The 19,734-nt window shown below is 42.0% G+C and overlaps 1 protein-coding gene across 7 annotated transcripts in view; it reads right to left on the bottom strand.

Moving 5' to 3' along the window:
• Window positions 1–881: 881 nt before the first annotated feature.
• Window positions 882–19,734, bottom strand: part of FSTL4 (follistatin like 4) — a 214,351-nt gene continuing 195,498 nt past the window's right edge. For all 7 annotated transcript variants that reach the window (XM_021549489.3, XM_021549484.3, XM_021549488.3 and 4 more), the window contains 4 exons: window positions 17,676–17,825; window positions 16,973–17,080; window positions 13,946–14,055; window positions 882–10,878 (listed from right to left, as the gene is read on the bottom strand). In XM_021549489.3, coding sequence (XP_021405164.2) covers window positions 10,176–10,878; window positions 13,946–14,055; window positions 16,973–17,080; window positions 17,676–17,825 — 1,071 coding nt within the window. In that variant the 3' untranslated portion in view covers window positions 882–10,175. The remainder of the gene's footprint in view (window positions 10,879–13,945; window positions 14,056–16,972; window positions 17,081–17,675; window positions 17,826–19,734) is intronic.

Genomic DNA, 19,734 nt, shown 5'->3' with positions numbered 1-19,734 from the left:
ATTAGGCTAGGTCAAAGAGGAGAAATTATTTTAAATGAATACAAACATCTAATTTGTCTGGGCTTCTAATGAATTGAAATGCCAATATTACTGGAGTTGACAGCAATGTATATTCTATTAAATTCAGTAAATTCTATACTTTCCTTAAACTTTCCTGTCCTGAGGTACCTGTGGACCACCTTTGTGTTCAGTCACACACATACAAACCCCCTTCCTGGTGACTGATGTGCCTTTGGGACCCCCACGTGCCTCATGCAGTGCACAACCCCAGGTTTCCCCCTTGGTGCCAGAGCTCATGTGCTCCTTCAGCTTCCAGCTCCAGACACAGCTCCAGACAGTCATAAGGTTCATTGAGCAAATATTTTTGTTCTGAGGTGCAAACTCCTGAAGATGCCATGTTCACTGTATTGATGATCTGGGAACTGGCAGCCCAGACCCAGGGCTGGGTGACCCACAGCTTTTTGTGACATGTTTTCAGCAAACTCACTGCATTCCCTAGACCCTCCCAGCCTTCCCAAGGAGGTGTGAAAAGAAGTGAAAATCTTTCCATATGTCAATTCCATCCATCAATTGGGAGGTTCTTGGCAATGGTCTGAAGGGTCTCATGAACAAGTGGTGCTACACAACCAGCATTCATTATTTGCCTCTCTCCTGCAACACCACAAATGCATTATTTGCCCCTCATGAGCAATAATGTGCATTTTCTCATGGGCCAGTTTGCATTAACACCATTGCCACTACAGCCCCTGATTTATGTGTCAAGGTGTGCTTTTCAGTGATATTTACAGCCTGGCTTAATAGTGTGTCTGTTTTCTGTTTGCTGCAGATGATAATTCAGGGATTTTCTTGGCTGACTCAAAGAAATACTTGGAAACCAGAGCTGGTGGGTTTGATTTTATTGCTGCAAGGATTTAAATAAACACAAATTCATTCTGTATCATTGCCTGATGTTGTATGATGACTGTATCAGCCTCCCTCTTGCTTTGGTGACATTTTTAAGGGTGTTTGACACAAACCTGGTTATAGTTTCTAAAACCTGTGCTTTATTCAGAGTCACAGAATCACAGAATCATTTAGGTTGAAAAAGACCTCTAAGATCATCCAGTCCAACTATTACCCCAGCACTGGCAAGACCACCACTAAACCATGTCTCCAGGTGCCCCATCTACATGCTTTTTCAGTCCCTCCAGGGATGGTGCATTTCCACCTTCTCTGGGCAGCCTATGCCAGTTCCTTACCACCCTCACAGGTGGTTACTTCTTTCTAATAACTAATCTAACCCAGCTCCCTGTTTGTTGGAAGCAATTCCCCCTGTAGCATGTTGGGAGTCAGCCTGTAGCTGTAACTGCTGTAAAGCCAGCACCTTCCCTGCTGCCCTTTTTCCTCCCACACTTGCCCTGTACTATGTTTGGAAAACTAGTGGATGAGCTGCCAGTGGATGAAGTGTTGTGTTCTTTGCATGACAGCTGTTACTCTCAGACATTTTTTTCTTGCTAATTTACCCGTGCTGTCACAGACTGATGTAAGAGCTATAGCTGTGGGGTGTTTGTTAGAGCATCCCTGAGCCCCCAGGGCCTCAAGCAGGAGAAAAGAAGTGAACTGCGCTCGTTGACCGTTAACACAAATTAACTGCTACTTCTGCTGATGTTTTCAGCATAATTCATTGCAGCTTGAACTTGTTGACTATCTGCATAATTTCTCCTTGAATAATTTTACTGCCATATGGGATGCTGCAGACCTTGAATTGCTGGCTTTGCACACAACCCCTCCGCGCATTAACGAGCCTCACTTGACGAGCTGTGAACAGCAACCTCCACATCCCTGGGATGAAGCCCATGACTTCTGCTGATGTGGTTCAAGCAGGGATGGTTTTTTAACCTCCAACCTGTTACGAGAAGCACTCATGAGTAGTGATGGTCCTGCTGACACAGCCCCTATGCTCCCACATTCACCTTTGTGGGGTTTCAGGTCTCTCCAGACCTTAAGCAGGGCACACAGGGCTGCCTGCATTGGTGAAAGGAGTTTATGGGGTACAGAGAAGATTTTAGCCTCCAAAGATGTCAAATTGAGTGCTTTCATCAACATTGATTTAAGCTTTTGAAGTAAAATACTGTTCAAGAAAATAAACCACCTTAACCTTGTTATACAGGCAAGTTTAGGAAATTTTTCCAAAAGCTTCTGGCCATTACCATTTAGCCTAAATGCAAAACTTAACCTCTAGCAGTATCTGCTGCAGTTAGTAGTGTTGACAAACCACGTTGTCTTTCAGTCCAGATTTCACATCTTAATTAAATGGAATTTGTTTCAGCAAATAGTGCTTCTCAAAAGCAGGATATTTTTGCCTTAGGACTATTACAAAGATCATATTAGACATATTGATAATTAGCAATCTGTGTCTCAGCATTAAAATAGCTCAATGTAAAGACAGACTAATTTTTCCCAAGCCAAAATTATAATTATAAATGACACAGACATGTCCAGCTAATCTTAAATATAAACACATAAAGCAGTAGTACAATGTGCTTGAGAACCCTGGGAGCTCACCTTGTTCAATTCTATTGCTTTTAGAAGAAGTTCTGACACCAGAATGAGCTGTGGAGGGACCAGGTGTGGTGATAGTTGGTGGCACCACAGGAAATTTAAATTGGATGCTAGGGAAAATTTTTCCATGGAAAGCGTTGTCAAGCCCTGGAATAGGCTGCCCAGGGCAGTGATGGAGACATCATCCCAGGAGGGATTTAACAGACATGTAGATATGGCTCTTAGAGACACAGTTTAGTGGTGGGAAGGTGGGGGAAATGTTTGGTTTGATGTTCTATCTGCCCTATCGGTGTTAGAAATTGCTACCAATGGGGTTTTTTGCCAGTGTGGTCCACGTTTGAGGGAAGAAAGGGCAATGTCATGTAAATGCATCCCATTCATCCATTAAAATAGAAATTATGGAAAAATGAAGGTATGAAAAGTAAATTAAAAAAAAATAACATAAAGAGCTTTTAGGCTTGAGAAAATGCCTTGCCTTGAGAGAATAAAATATACTTAACAAATCCTTAAGAAGCCAATGTATCTAGTTGACTGAAATAATTTTACAGAGAGAAAATACTTAGACATTTTGGCTGTGGGACAAAGCTGGCATCCTATGTGCCAATGATGGAACACCAGAACCAGCCAGCTTCAAAGCTGAAGTTGTGTTTTACTCAGAGCTGACTTTGTGCTGAGCAAGCTTGGGAACTGGAAAAGTGCTGAGGGAGCAGGACTGGCTGGCATTTGCTGTCTGAGTCAGCGTGGGGCATCTTCCTGGAGGAATTCAGCTGTGCTGGACACAGCACGCAATGCTGTCTGCACTGGGGCTTGATGTGCTGATGGTCTGGAGAAAGAGATCAAGCTGAAGCTGAGCTGTCTGGCAGGAGATGGACCATTGCACATCAGCCACCAGAAAGAAAGAGGTGGGGAGAGGGTTGCCCAGAGCAGTTTTGGGTGCCCCATCATGGCCAGGCTGGACACGGTTTGGAGCAACCTGGTCTAGTGGAAGGTACTAGGGGTTGGAACAAGATGAGTTTTAAGGTCTCTTCCCACCCAAATCGTACTATAATGATAATTAGCCAGTAGTTAGCCTCTCTTTGTGGTCCATCAACTCTACAGATGTTAACATGTTTGACACTGTATTTAAAAGTAATTATATTGGATTCAGTGTGAAACTAAGAGTGAAACCCAGTGCAACACTCCAAATACAGAGGAACGTAACCCAGCAGCTCATCTGGAACTGTCTGCAAACAGGGCTGGTGTCCAGCTGAGGAAAATTCATTGATAATGCTCAGAACAGTTTTGACAGGCACAGGAGGTACCGGCCTGCAGGAGCAGCTGTGCCAAATAGGATGAGGATTAAAAGCAGGAAATAATACAGCTGTTCAAAACCCCCTACCACCCCAAATTCCTAGCCAATGCCTTAAAGAAAAGTGAGACGCCAGCCTGGTTCTCCTGCCTGACTCAGCTCAGCTCAGGCTTTGCCAGCCCTCAAAGCAAATCCTCTGAAGAAATGATGAACTTTCCTCCAAGGAAACTCCAATTTCTGAAAGCCCATTAACATTGAGTTTACTGTAGCCTTAAATAAAATATTAAAATCTCTCTCTCTGCAATATTCCTTGCAGTGAACTCCTCTCCAGGTAACTCCACACCCTGCTGTGACTACAGGTGGTTGTGGTGGCAGCTGTGGTTACACTCTCTTTTAATTGAAGAGTGACTGAAGAGCACACAGCTCCTGGGCTGGGTATCTGATGGCACAGGAGTGATGTGGCCATCGGGCCATGCCTGGCATCCCCCGTGTGCAACAGTGGCAGAAACCTGTGCTGACCTGGGAACTGGAGCTACGCTTCTGGAAATGCCAGTGCTCTGACCTTCGGAAAATGGGATGCTGCTTGTTTGATTTAGTGCTTGTCTTGTTCATGAGGCACAGCTGGCTCTCTGCTCTCGCTGTGCTCACTGCCTTCATCTGATGGCTTTGGAAAACTGTCAAAGACACCACAGACTGCCAAGGGTTAGTGAAGTGCTGAAGTGCTTAATTAAACAAGCCTCTGGGGTGTGGCAATTTGCTTGGTAGGAGCACCACACCAGGACTTTTTATTTTTCTTTATTTTTGTTTTCTTCTTAAGTTAGTATTGTGAACTGGAAAAAAAGATTTTTTTTTCTTTTTCATGCATTTTGTTTTCAGCTACAACTATTTGGAAAATATGACCCACAATCCCCATATTTCCTAAACTCAGAAGATGAGACATGCAAGAGCCTTTTGTGCCACTCAGATGAGTTTTCACCTTTCTCCATGATTTTCTCGAATAAGGGACAAATAAAATCACAAAGGAAAATCCCCCAAAGGTGGAAAGCTTCTTTAGTAGCCAGTCACGTCTGTGAGGACTGTAAGTCACCTGAGCATGCTGTGCCAAGGCGCCGAGGGTCATTAACAGCAGTGTGAAGGCACCACTACATCTTCCCTCTGGGCTGCATGGGGATGACCTTTTGCTGCCACAGAACTGAGTATTGGGCATTAATTCAGCTGGTGCAGAGAGCAGATTGGGCCAAGAACTTAACAAGTTGCACTGGCCCTGCCCAAACCATCCTGCTCTGCTTGTACAGGTGGTAAATCTCACTGCACTGTACTGGGCAGCCAGAACTGAGGGAATTTTGGCCAATGCATTAAGCTGAGCTGCACAGCCAGCTCACCTTGCTTGGGATAAAAAAAATTAATGAATGTCAGGTATTTGCAGCCCCTTCATCAGATGGCCCCAGCCCAAGCTCAGCTGAACCCTCATCACTCCTGCCATGACTCCAGGTCAGCACCTTTGCATTTTTGGTGCATCCCAATTTTTAGCACACACGAGCAGATGTAAGATTCCTGCCTGCCTGCCATTCTTATTTCAGACTTATTAAAAAAAAAAAATCTTTATAGCTTTGCTATGTTATTCTTTTAGAAACAAATGTTAATAAACCAATCAAACAGACCTCCAACCCTCTTGTTAGAGGTAGGTTAAAAAAGAGTGACATTTCAGGTGTGTTTTTCCTCCACTAGCAGAGAGGAGCAGTCCATTCCTGGGCTTGCAGTGCTTGGCTGGGAATTTGTCTGGTCTTCAACACCACACAACATCACACCATGTTGTGTATAAAAGAAAAACATGAGTCTCCCGGGTCTCCAGATGGAGAGATGTCCCTGTGTTTTATTTCAGTCTACTTCAAAAAGTTAACAAGAATATATATAAAAATCCCTTTCTGTAGAAGTGGCTGGGGGACGTTGGCAGCAGCCAAGTGAGCGGGACACTACAGTGATGTGCAGGAGCTGTGAAACATGGATTGTGGATGCTCCATCCCTGGCAATGTTCAAGGCCAGGTTGGATGTGGCTTGGAGCAACCTCTGGTCTAGTGGAAGGTGTCCCTGCCCATGGTGGGGCTTGGAATGAGATGAGCTTAAAGTCTCCTCCAACCCAAACCAATCTCTGATGATTAACTCTAGAAACAGCAGCTGCTGGTTCCTCTTGTGAAAGCCCATGACTGGCAGGGGGATGCACCTCTGTAGGTTGAAGGGGAGCTTGCCAGGCTGGGGGAAATGAGCTCTAGTGAGAAAATAGCAGCACTGGAAGAGCCAATTGGAAGACTGATCTCTGTTTCCTATAACTTTACTATACAGACTTCAGGCTTTTTTTTGTTTTGTTGTGTTTTTTTTTTTTTTTTAATTTATTTTTTTTTTATTTATTTATTTTGTTGGCCCATGAGAAAATGCACAAAGCAGTGAGTCAGGGGATGGGTGCTGGTTTCAGATGGGAATCCCATACAGAAGGCCAGTGCTGCTGCTTGCCTTGTGTAATGCACTTCCTTTAGAAGAGCAGGATTTACCCCCAGGTTTTCTAAGAAAGCAATTACTGGAGAGTGAGGCAGTGAGTCATAAGGGTACATGGCAGAAAGGGAAATCCCTGGGTCCTGGGGGGTCAGTGAAGGGTGACAGCTATACCTGTAACCTGAGAGATGCTCATAAAGCCTTGTACAGGGAGGGACAAAGGTGGTCTTACAGAAAAAAATACAAAGGCAATATTATGGCATGCCCACATCTTTTATAAATAACCAGGTTAATGCACACCTGTCCCCCCAGCCTCTGTTCCTGTGTTCCCTGTTCATCTTGTTGACCTGCTGTAGGGTCAAACAGGGAATTAGCTATTATCTCCTTACAGAATTGAGATCTTGACCTGTTTTATCTGTTTTACACAGCACCCAGCACACTACCAGGCACTTCAGCAATTAAGACCTAATCATGGTATAAATCAAGTAAATAAGTACCTGTCAGCAGGTCATCAGGACTGGTGTGCCTCTTGGGCAAAGCTGTGCTCCAGGAGGTCAATGCAGCAAAATGGCCCAAGGCCTTCATGCAGAATGTTTTTGAATGGCCCCACATGAACTCTCTTTTGCAGGGGGAGCCAACCCACCCTGCCAGTTCCCATCTCCTACCCATTCTGCAGACAAGCCCACCAAAATATTTTGGTACTTTTGTTTTTTTTTTAGTGGTATAGAAAAATAAAGTATTTAATGGTAAGAATATGTTAACCACCACAGATTCCAAATGAGGGACTTGAGACTTTTGCTTCCAGTTTAAAAGTGGATGGTTTCCGAACAGGCAGGTCCATTCAGAAAGTGAAAATATGGAGGGAAATACTAAGATAAAACAGCATTTCTATCCGACTGCTGTTTAACCTCAATGATGAATGGCAAATGCATCTGATCTTGACATTGTAGTCTTAGTGGGCAACCAAGGATTATTTTTCCCATGATTCTAGTGTCAGAACAACCTACTGACATATGAGTGTATAAGATAATGAAAAGATCATTAATTCAATTTAGATCAATTTTGATTAATCACCATGATTAATTAATAATTTAGTAACTAGGAATTAAATGTGAATTGGAGAACCAAAAGGATACTGAAAAAAATTGCCCGCAAAGAAATGTAGTCTCTTTTGACAGAGTTGAAAGGCAAATATGAGTTTAAACATTTTTTGAGTATATATAAAATTTCTGTGTTGTAAAAAAGAATATCAGAGTAACAAATGTGCAGCACTTTAATGTCAGATTTGACTGTCATTAGAACTGTTCACAAGTAGTGTGGACAATCTAAATTATACTTCATTTTCTAAGTATGATATATAACCATTAGGATACTTTAGAAAAACACATCACTGGAACTTGGGCTGGAGAGGGAACAAAGGGAACATCTTTGGAAGGTCTGAGTGGGATTTTTTCAAGTGAATGTTATTCCAATACTTTGCGACAAACAGGAAAAAGTGAGGTCTGTTACACATCTTTCACAGCCTATATATAAACCAGCCTCAAGAATATTTACCTGAACATATATATACATTTTTTTTGTAATATTCTTAAAAAAGTAATATTTGCTTGATCTATGACACAATGAACATCTCTACAGGGAAAACTTACCATAGGCATAATAAAATACTCAAGAAGTCATAAAAGGTAACACGAGAGCAGTGTTTGGCCTTGGTAAAACACATTTAGGATGGCTGTAATGTATGGATACAGCTTTGTTCAAGAAAGGAGCTGTGCATATTTAAAGGTACTTACAAAGCTGGTCTTCTCCTTTCTTTGACATGGGATATGTTTCCTAATGGAATGAATACAAAATCATGGACACCATGCATTGCTGAAGGAAGGTTATGCCCATCTGTTTCACATGTCTGTGTTGCAATGATGGAAGAGTCTCTTCTAACTCCTATGGCTCATAAGTGAAAGAGATGTAGGATTCAGCACATGGATGTTGAAGGACAATTTCAAGGACTCCATGGTTAATGAATTCATAGGATTCAGCTTCCCTTCTTCGTCTGTCAGAACAGATTTTTATATTCTCTATAGAACTGAAATGGTGTAAAATACCTCAGGTCTACAGCCATGCTAAAATGCTGCTCTTCTGATTAAGTCAAACATTTAAAGCAAAGATTGCCAGTGTTATTCTGTATACTTCTTGCTTAAAATCCCTCTGTGTATGTTGTGGAATGAGTGACTTAAAGCATCTGGAGGGAAATAATTACACCACTACCTATCACTGCACGTGTTCAAGAGCAGCTTTCTACAGACTCTGGGCAACAAGGTCCTTGACAATCCAAGCTGGCTCTGTCCAGAGGCCAATGGGTGGCTCCAATGCAACTGATATTTTACCTACAGAGACGTTTCACACACAAGACCCCATTTTCTAAGCGATGGTTACAAATGCCTGGATGGCACCACTTCTTGCCTGGCTCTGCTGCCACAGCTGCTTTTGCCCTCATTACTTCATAGTGATGGATATAGAAAGTTAGAAAAATGCAAATAGAAAAGTTTTTTATATCTTCCAAGTGTGCAAATAAATGGCTGTATGTTTTTATGGGAAGTCGACTGAAATTTCTCAATGCCAGCTGTTGCATTCTTGGATAATTCAGTTGCTTTTACATGAATGTCTTTGCTCATAACTAAAAGATAATTGACTATAACCAAGTGTACTATAAACAGAAAGGAAAAAAACACAAAGAAAAATTGTTCCCTGGTTGTTCTGAAAAGAAGCAGGCAAATTAAGGCTATGACTAGAAAATGACTGAATTTTCTATTAAAAATAACCTCTGTTATTTTAACTGTTATTTTATGAAGAACCAAGTGATTCCAGTGCTCCTAAATATTTAATGAGGGAAACCAATGATTTCTAGAACTGTTGCTGTCTCCTATGAGAATAACCATGTCTAATTCTCTGCCCCCAAAGAGCAGATTTTGCATATTGTTCCCAAACTGACCACACTCATGAGCCGCTGAAAGACTAATGCCACCTTCTCAACGAAATTGTTTACATAAACTCTGACCCTCCCTGTCAGTATTTTCCCGCTTTTACCCAGGCCTGGATGGGTAATGGCCTGGATACTTCATGGCAAATTTCTCAAATACAATCACACAAATATGCACTGGAAGAGAGGAGACTCATCCCATTGCCTTCAGTAGGACCAAGAGCAAAATGAAGTGCAGAAGCAAGTGAGCTGACAGTTACTATTTCTGTGATGCCTCCTTCTGAAATCACATCAGCGAATCCCCTCAAAGCCATCCTGCAGAGAAAACTGATCAGTTTTCATTAAATCACTCTCCTAGGTTTCTCTGGGTTGAAAACTGCTCTGATGTTTACTTTCCCTCATCATCTAAAGGTGAATATTCAAAGGTGAATAGTCCTCACTGCTGCCATCTCCCTGTGCTGGGGTGGGGTAGTCAGTGCAGCCAATAGGCAAGGGATACAGGGAAGAAAACTGATGCTTGGACATAACATAAAAGCTCCTCAGTATGGGAAGTCAAAATCTGTTTTGTTCTACAGAATTACTAGGTTTTGTGGCTTGTATGGTATCTCAGTGGAGATATTATTCACTTCCCAGCATTTTTCTCATAACCACAAATCATACCCACAAATAAAAAATATCCCTTCAAAACCACTTCCTATTAGCAGAGCATACCTTATATTATAAAACTTGCAAGTAGACCAGTGTTGTACCATGAAGCCTATACAGCGGTTTTTTGTCTTTTTGTTTTCCCAGTGTAAAAATATACAATGCTACTGCTCATTTCCTGCAGTGTAAAGGTCCACCTGGTCCTTGCCTGCTGAAGGCTCCACTGCTACTGCCCTTTCATACCTCCCCAACCCAGACCACTGTGTTACCCCTCCTTATACCTGAAACCTCACAGCGTAATGTATTTTGCCTCCCATTTATAACAAACAAGGAATCTTTAGCTGGTGTAATGAGATACTGTCCAAATAATCCACTGTCTTTCATAATTCTGTTGTAGCTGCTCCAGGGCCAGTCTTTGGATGAGATAGGGTCCTTTAAATTCTTCAGTACATTCATCCTCCCCGTCGACAGCTCTACAAAAAGCACATCTGCTTGCAAATGTGAAGTAGCATATATATAGTACTGATTGCCTTCAGTGAAAGAGGGTTGAAATGTCAGATCAGATACGTGTATGTTTGTTTTTAAGTCATAGATCAACTTGATTTCCCCTCGGACAGTGAGGGCCTGGACGCTGATCCTGCCGCTGCCTCGGTCCGCGCTGACCAGGTAGCGCCCGTCGGGCGACACGCGCGGCGTGCCCGACACGCGGCCGTTGGGGCCGACGACGGCGTCGGTGACGCTGTCGATGACGAGCTGCGGCGGGGCGGCCGCCGAGCGGCTCCTCCTGCACTGCACGAAGTAGTAACCACCCAGGTGAGTGTACGCCATGGCCTGGGGCACGCAGCTGTGGGCTTTGAGGTGGATGGTCTTGATGTGGGTCACAGTCTCCAGGTCAATCTTGTGAACCGCGGGTTTCGACTGGTTAAAAACGAAGCCAAACCTGAAACAGAAAACAGGACACTGAGGTCACCTCAGTGACTTCCTTGAGCAAAGACAAAATCAGCAGAATTGGGAACTTTTATTAATTGGTTTAGAAAAAGTGTGCAATAATGCTGTCTACTTTTGTAAGAAATGTCTTGGTTTAGTGCTTCTGAAACATCCTAGAAGAAGGGATATATTTCAGTTCAAATTAGCAATCTGATCCTGGAAATTTGAATATATGCTTAGCTGTTTGAATCTTTGAGAGCTGAAGTCTTTTATTGGGAGACCAATTTCTTTACACATGATATCAAGGGTTGGGTGTTCAGTAGGCTAACACTGACCAGGTTTGTATTTAATCTGTCTGAGATTACAGTAATGAAATTCAATATATATGCAAGCATTCAATCTCAAAACAGAAAAGCATTCAAAATAAAGCATATTGCTGCCAGGCTGGGGTCAGATATAACCATATGTAATAAATATAGCTGTGTACAATGTAATGTATAAATACTGAATGAAGACCATATCTAATCTCATCACTTAACTGACAGCACCAGAGGGAAGCTGTGGTGTGTGTTTGGTACCTGTTGTGCCTAGGAACCACTGCAGGAGATGGCAAGGCTGTGGTGCAGAGCAGACTCTTAAAAACCATCCTGCCAGTCCAGGAAAGGTGTAAAACATTTATTGAGGAACATAACCAGGGTGCCCTGAAGATAAGGGGCTTTATTTTGTGTCTCAAGACAGGGCAAAAACCAGTGAGCAGAGGATAAATGTCCTGTAAAAGATATATACTGCAGCACATCTGACCTTTGCTGAAGATGAGAAAAGGTCAAGAATAGCCAAGAAAGGTTTCTGCTTAATTTGAGTGGGAGGCTTTAGAAACAGCCTGCTTGTGTTCCATTGGATTCACTGACACTGACTTACAAAAACTGATTTTACATTGACTATCTTTTCATCCATTCAATGCAGACAGAGGGAAATGAAGTGAGCACTTAGTGTTGTATCTTTTCCCCAGAAGATGAAAAATTGCCTTGTGAAATGTGGAGAACAACGTGCTTCTGTGCAGAAAATACATATTTTGCTTGAAACACTAGGTTTATTTCTTTATTCTTAATCCATCTGTCAATGAGACACTCAGCAATGATTTCACTTCTAAAGAATGAGCCAGTGTAGCGTGAGACCCCATGAAAATCACTAGGCTAAGCCTTTCATTTCCCCATTATACTCACATCCATTAGAGACTTCACAAAGTATCAGCAGTGGAGAGTCATAGCACACTGTGTGTGTGTAAATTGGATATGACACTTGTATTTCTCCTGGATGAATGAATTTTTAGTGCGTTTTAAAAAGTGCTTTCCCTTACAGCTTTTTTTTTTCCCCAAGACTTCCTTAATACTTGGCCAAATGTCTGAAGAACTTAAGAAATTATTTTTATCATAAACTTATGTTTAAAGAAGTGGGTCAGGATATATTTTATGTGCCCACAGTTGCAGAAGAGGCTCTGCCCTTGCATAAAATCTGTGATCTGAAATCTCAAAGCAAACCTTGCACTTAAGAATTTTTAATAGACAACAGTCTACCCTTGGAACTAATAAAAATGGATACATTTCTAGATATCCATCTAAAATAAGAGGCAGCTGAAATACATATTCAGGAGTATTTGCATACAATTTGGCTAGTGGAAGAAATTGCTTAAATGTTCACCTTCCTGGGAAATGCTGGTACTGCCATTTATTGTTTCTGAGTGGAGAATTTAGAACATCATCTCAATGAGTCTCATTAGCCTGCAAGCAATTATTTTTTTCTGTGCTGAGGGTGAGCAAGAACAGACAAAGATTTGTCCCTGAACAAATGCAACAGGAAATCAGGAACAGCATCTGCAGATATGGAAAACTATGGATAGTAACCTATATTTATTATTTCAGCCAACTAATCACAGTGAAGCAAAAGGACAATTAAACAAACAAAAATGTGTAACTGTTCCACCTTCCTGTCTTTGAATCCAATTCTTACCTTCTCTGCTCAGGCATTAACATTCAGCAGAGTCATCTACCTCCTAGCAGTACTATTAGCCATAATGAAATTGTGAAAGAAAACTGGAAATATGAAGTAGAGAGAAATTACAAATGACAGCCATGAGGCATGCATCATTATTTTGTGTTTCATCAGGAAAAATTATTTATTTTAGAACAGATTCAACCCATAATCATTTAAGTGTAACCCCTTCTCTCTCGGTGTTTCCTGCAGGAAACCTAAGATGACCGTAAAAAGTTACATTATTTGAGTGTTTAACTTAGTTAAAGTATATAAAGGACAGAAGATGGTTAAACAGTTGGTGTAACATGGAAATAATAGTATAAATTGCTGTGCAGTTACCATCAATTTTGATAATGTTAATGGGAGGCTTCCTGCGCCTGCTGGGAAGCAGCCAGTATTGCTCCAGGTTTATTAGTATGTTAGTTACACAACCTCATTAACCACTACATCACATTAACATTCAGACCTGATTGTTCATGGGGGTTGGTTTTTTCATCTGCAGAGCATACAATTTTTCTGCTCCAGCCATAAAGCTCACATAGAGATCCAATACTTAAACAAGTTGGAAGCACCACAAAGAAAGAACCACATTTTCTACTTCAGGCAGAATGCACGTTTACCACTTCAAGCAATATATCCTTGACACAGATTTCTGCTCAAATTTGTAACAGTTTTGTGGCAAGGAAGGTGATTTTGGGGCCATCAAATTCCTGGCACAAATAAGCCAGGGCAGTGTGCCATAAGCTGCAAGGAGGGATGGCTCACTAAGGTGAGGTTTGAATACCTGTGCATGGTCTAAGGGGAAGTCCAGGATTGTTTTATTGATTAGCTGAAAAACCACTGGCAATTTCCTCAATCATTTCTCCACTTCATGTGTGAAAATGGGGATAAATGTAGTTAAGATTCATCACAAATTCATTTATTCATTCACTCATTCATTCATTCATTCATTCACTCATTCATTTATTCATTCATATCTGTAAAGGGCTTTAAGGTTCTGAGAAGGAGCAGCATGGTCACCATTATTGTTAATTAAAATAATTTCTCACCTAACATGATTAATAATAAGATTTGTAGGTGGTATAAAAAAATCATCCACTCCTTCAAAGGGTGTGTGGATAACATGTGGATCTTCCCCAGTGCTTGCCTCTGGAATTACCTACAATAAATACACACAAGGTTGAGCACAGGATAAACACTGAGTAAGGCAGAAAGGTAAATACAGATTAGAGACAAGCATAGTACCAAGTGGCTTTCTCCAGGCTGTAGTAGACTCAACTGATTAATGACTTGAAAACACTGTTTGGTGTAGTTGTCTTAAAAAGGTGTGCCAGCAAATAGTGACATTGTAAGGTAAGTACACAACTTCATTTTTATAAGTTTACATCTTGAGAAAGAGCAGTCAAGCAGGAGCTGAAGCAGTATAACAGCAGTAGGACCATAATAATTTATCCCTCACTGTCTAAAGTAAACATTTACTTCATGGTCATATTTATTAATCTCACTTTAATGCACAGTGATAATTTACCACCCTGAAGGATCAAACACTAACTCACAGCAGTTAATTATCACTTTGAAGGAGGAAAACTGTTCATCCATTGATATAAAGTCCAGGGAGGAGTGGAGAAGTGCCCTTTGGCTGTCCCCTGGTCCTGTCCTCCAGCACAGCACAGATCTCCATGGACAGGGGAACTCAGCACCTCCACTGCTCCAGTTTCCAAAAATTAAAATGTTGAACCCTCAAATTGTTTGCTGGGTTTAAGATGACTTTAGTCCATTCATTAGGACCTTCTGCTGCTCTAATCTGCAGCAGTTGTTGCTTTGAATTTATAGGTACATAACTCATGAAAGGCATGCTAAATCCCTAAAAGGTTTATTTCAGACAGCTGTTCTGGTCATGCCATTTAGATTTCTTCCAATTACATTGCTCAAGAAGGATGGCCACCCTAGCACAGTGCATTTCAAGAGGCCAGACATCTGCTTCCAACAAGCCAGTAATGGCCAAACATCAGCATCCCATTAGTTGGTTGCACAGGCAGTTTGATAAATGCCTGACTTCCAGAGAAGTGGAAATTTAGATCAACTTCTGCAGCAGCATCTTCATTAAAAAAAAAAAAAACAAACACTGCAGGTTTTAAGAAGGAACTTTGCCCAATTAATCACTGCCCACCTTTTGGGAAAGAAGGTCAGAAAAAAGAAAGGGTCTGCTGATGATGATGCTAATCTCATCTCTGTGTGTGTAACTGCACACCATAAAGATACCAGAAAGAACTATCTGAGGACTGGAACCTTCTAACAAGTTTCCAACTGTGCATTTGGTGTGTTCTCCCTAATAATGACAAGATTGTGGATCTCTTCTTTAATTACAGAAACTTCTCACAGCTGGATAGAAGAAATTAAGTCAGAAAGGGTAAAAAGAGCCCATTTTGTCTCCTTATACCCTGCACAGGAAACTCACATCCTCAGGTGAGACAACCTGGTGCTGCTGCTCTGGAAACCTTCATTTACATGCCTCCATTCTGATTTTGGCATCTTTTTCTGAAATTGCCTGTGATGAGTAGCTGGTCCAGTCTTTACTACTGACAGTCAGCACTTGCTGGAGCATGTGGATGGTGGGGATGGCTCATCCCATCTTCATGGGGCAGTATCTCCAGCAGAAGCTTTGGGTAGCCCCACAATTAATGCAGACACCAATTTGTTGTTTTTTAGATTAGAAAGCAGAACCCCCCTTCTTCTCTACCTGCTGGGGAATGCTTTAATTGTAGACTTAGCAGCAAACACTTCTGGCAGAAGGAGTATTCACATGACACCTGTTTCCAGAAAGGCTGGGCAGCAAGTGCCAGAAAACAACTACCAGAGAATGGGATATCTGGATGGATTAAAGAAGATCCATCAACCGGTGTAAACTCTGTCATGCAACATACAGCAGCAGAAAAGTGCCCCACTAGATGGCTATTCTCCATGTTCTCTGTACTGTCAACAGAAGAGTAAATCTTCCAAGGTGATCTAGAAGTGGAAGCTATTTAGTTGTCCAAACTCATGTGCAGTGCTGTGTCTCAGTGTCACTGTGGGTCTGGTGGTGCTGAGCATGGAGGAGTTCCATGGATATCACTGGCACCCCTGCACTGGAATCACTAACACCCAATAACACTATTTGTCCCCAGGGTTTTACTTCTCCTGGTTTGGCTTTTTTTCCTTCATGCCCTAGAGAACCCCTTTTTGCATTTTACTGTGAGACACTCATAGAATCACAGAATTGTTAAGGATGGAAAAGCCTTCTAAGATCATCAGGTCCAGCTACTTCCCCAGCACTGCCAAGCCCACACTGAACTGTGTCCCCAGATGCCACGTCTACAGGTCCTTTCAATTCTTCCAGGGACAGTGACATTGCCCTTGGCATCCTGTTCCAGGACTCAAGGAAGTTATTAGTGAAGAAATTTTTCCTAATACCAACCTCAACCTCCCCTGGCATAACTTTAAGCCATTTCCTCTTGTCCTATCACTTGCTACATCAGAGAGGATCTAGAGGATCTAGATCCAACCTCCCTTCAGGGAATTGTGGAGGCTGATAAGGTCTCCCCTAAGCTCCCTCAGCTTCTCCTCACCAGACTTGTGCTCCAGACCCTTCTCCAGCTCTTGTTGCCCTTCTCTCCCAGCACCTCAAAGTCTGTCTTGTAGTGAGAGCCCAAAACTGAACCTAGGATGTGAGGTGCCTCACCAGTGTTGCAGAGCACAGCAGTCTTGTCCTGCTCACAGCCAGGTGCCAGCCCTTTGCTATATAACTTTTTGGCACTTGGCTCTGTTACCAGTCTTAAAACAAAACAGACCTTGGCACAAAGCAGCCCTGCTGTCAGCCTGTGGCACAGTCATTGCTCAAAAACAAACTAAACAGCAGGAAAAATATCTGCGGATGGACAGAGGAAGGATGAATAAAACACACTGGATATGCAAATGAAACAGCAGCTTTATATCCAGACCATTAAATGCTGTTAATTACTGGCAACCCACAGCCACCAGTGTTTTACCACTGATTCTGAGCCCAGGAAGAGCAAAGGCTCCAAAGTGTAAGGACTCACCTGCAGTGTAGGTGATGATTTCCTCATGTCCCCCCAGCTGAGCACCCACACTTGGTCATGGGACTTGTCATAATGTAATTTTGTTGGTAAAGGGTCCACATCTAAGGACTTTAAAAAACCCAGAGAGAGTTATTTATACAGTAACTCTAATGAACATGACAAATATTACATCAGTTCAGTGCAGGCATTCTCATGCACCACTGTTCCCTGTGCAGCTTTGCCTTCAAATCAAGTGGGGGATTAACAGCAGTTGAAAAATTTGGCTGTTTGGTGCCATTTTCTGGGTAGACATCACTCCATCTTATGCTGTTACTTATAGCCAGTAGATCAAGGGCCAATTTCTGTCTGAATTTTATCCACACCAGCTTTTTCCATTTCCAGGCATTCTTTCCAAACTGCTTATAACCCAGGTCAGGCAGCTAAGCCAGGAATTCATCCTAGTGTTATTTTACCAGACTCACTGCAAGCTTGGCTGCAGAGGCAGCCCTGAGACTGTGATCTCCAGCCCACAGAGCAGTTTATTCCTGACAGTGAGGTTACAGAACACTGAACTCCATGTGATGCCACTGGTGAAAGCAACATAGGCCAGCTCTTTATTGATCAGCAGATCTTTGCCCAGCAGATCCACTGGGCAAAGATCTGATTTTTTTGTCCTACATCAGGTCTTTTGTCATCAGTGAATAATGTGTTCACTTGTAAGTACCTGTATGGCTTTTTGAGTCTGGATATCAATTATCATTACTCTGTTCTGCTTTGGCTGTGCCACATAAATGTACTTGTCTCTGACATTGACCGCTGAAGCCCAGAGGCAGGACTGAGTGTCTTCACCTTCCATTCTAGGACAGATCTCCTCCTGAGGGGTTAAAAAAAGAGAAAGTTTAATTTTTACAAGGTCAGTGCCTGGAGCAGCAAGAAGCTTAGCTTTGTAAACTGCATGCAAAAATCCCTGGGGATTCCATTAGGATGATAATTCTCCCCTTTCTTTCCTGGTAAATCATGAAATAATTAATTTATCAGGTACCACACTTCATCCTGGCTCTATGCAATGTCATTAAACAGCTGGACCTCCTGCAAACTTATATTGAATTTAAATAACCACAGAGCCTATGGATTGATCTTTTGAAGCATGCTGTGGTTCATCAAGACTTGCAGGGCTGTCAGCATTTATTAGCAACAGAACTATCACTCTGTGCTTTGAAAAAACAGTGATTTACATTAACTGAGTCACTGCTTTATATTTTTCATAACATCTTCATTTTCTGAACAGGAGTTTGAAGTCACTTTTGGTCTCACTAACAACTCTGCATGTTTGCTACTCCTCATCACTCTTCCTTCTCTCAAGATGCTTTATTTGAAAGAGAATATATGTGGGACCAGGCTGTGGGGAGGAAATGGGGTAAAATGAGAATGAACAGATATAAATTTCAGTGAGCACAACTGTTGATTTTAGACCTTATGTTACATAATATTAATTAACAGCCCAACCTACCTAAGGGAAATGTGACTGGGGCTGCATCAGAGCATGTTCAGGGAAGGAGGAGGTACAACAAAAACCAATGCCAGCATTGTGTCTGCACTGGAGGAATAGAAATACAATAGAAAATGGAATGGAATGGAATGGAATGGAATGGAATGGAATGGAATGGAATGGAATGGAATAGAATAGAATAGAATAGAATAGAATAGAATAGAATAGAATAGAATAGAATAGAATAGAATAGAATAGAATAGAATAGAATAGAATATCCTGAGTTGGAAGGGACCTACACCATGTGAAACAATTATGGATAGAAAGCTGTCACTAAGCAGCACAACTCTGCTGACTGAGTGTCTTGGTAGAGACATGAGTAAGAACTGAAGATACAAAACTCAACAACTTGTCTGCATTTTCCTTTCTGCTCCTCCAGCCAGGCTGGGAATCTATGCTACAAGGTAGAAGATGATACAAAAGTTCAGACTTGGGTTTCCAGCAGTCATTCATGTTGTCAGGCACCTGCCAGCCTTCACACTGCCCTCCTCATCCTCAGCAATGCAGCATCCACCCAAGCTAAGGGGAGCAGGGAAAAGTTACCAGTCTTTCTGCTACAGGGTTCAGCTGCAGATGCTCCACCTGCTTTTGTGCCCTCTGTGAGCAAATGAAGCAACTCTTTTTTGTAGATCCACTCCTAAAATTGGGCTGGTGCCACTGTCTATGTAGCAAACATTCAAGATAGCAAAAGGGAAAAGGGAGGAAAAAAATGTCATTTCTCCTTAGGCCAAGGGAAGTGTCCTTGGAGATCTGTAGGAATCCCTCAGAGGGGTCTCTGAAGAGCAGCCAAGTGATGCTAAAAATCCCTCTTATGCACATCAATGTGCTGACATTATTTCCTTAAGTGCCCTCTCTGTTTGTTCTTTTTGATCTGTTTCTCCGGGACCACCTCTTCAATATTTACAGTTCTTCAGAAAAGAAACACAGGATTTCTGTCTTTGTAAAGCTTAGGTGTGGCTTCATAGTATAAAGTCCATGGTAAGGACTAGCCTTGCAGTGAGCATCAGTCTGGAGTTCTTCCAAGGTATATTAAAATCTAGTGGAAAAAAACCCCAGTATTAACCACAAATTTATTGAAATTTAGAAAATACTTACTACAAACTCATAAGAAGATCATGACTCATAGCAGCAGAGTTTGACCCCATTGTAGGGCTCATGACAGTGATTCTAGCCTTTCACTCCTCCCAAAATTGAAATCAAGGCTGAGCCCTTTTTTTCAGAAGAGCCACATTCT

Source organism: Lonchura striata, chromosome 15 (assembly GCF_046129695.1).
Source record: "Lonchura striata isolate bLonStr1 chromosome 15, bLonStr1.mat, whole genome shotgun sequence".
Taxonomy (NCBI): Eukaryota; Metazoa; Chordata; class Aves; order Passeriformes; family Estrildidae; genus Lonchura; species Lonchura striata.
The sequence above is the reverse complement of the archived record's forward strand: the minus strand, read 5'-3'. Positions and strand labels throughout refer to the sequence as shown.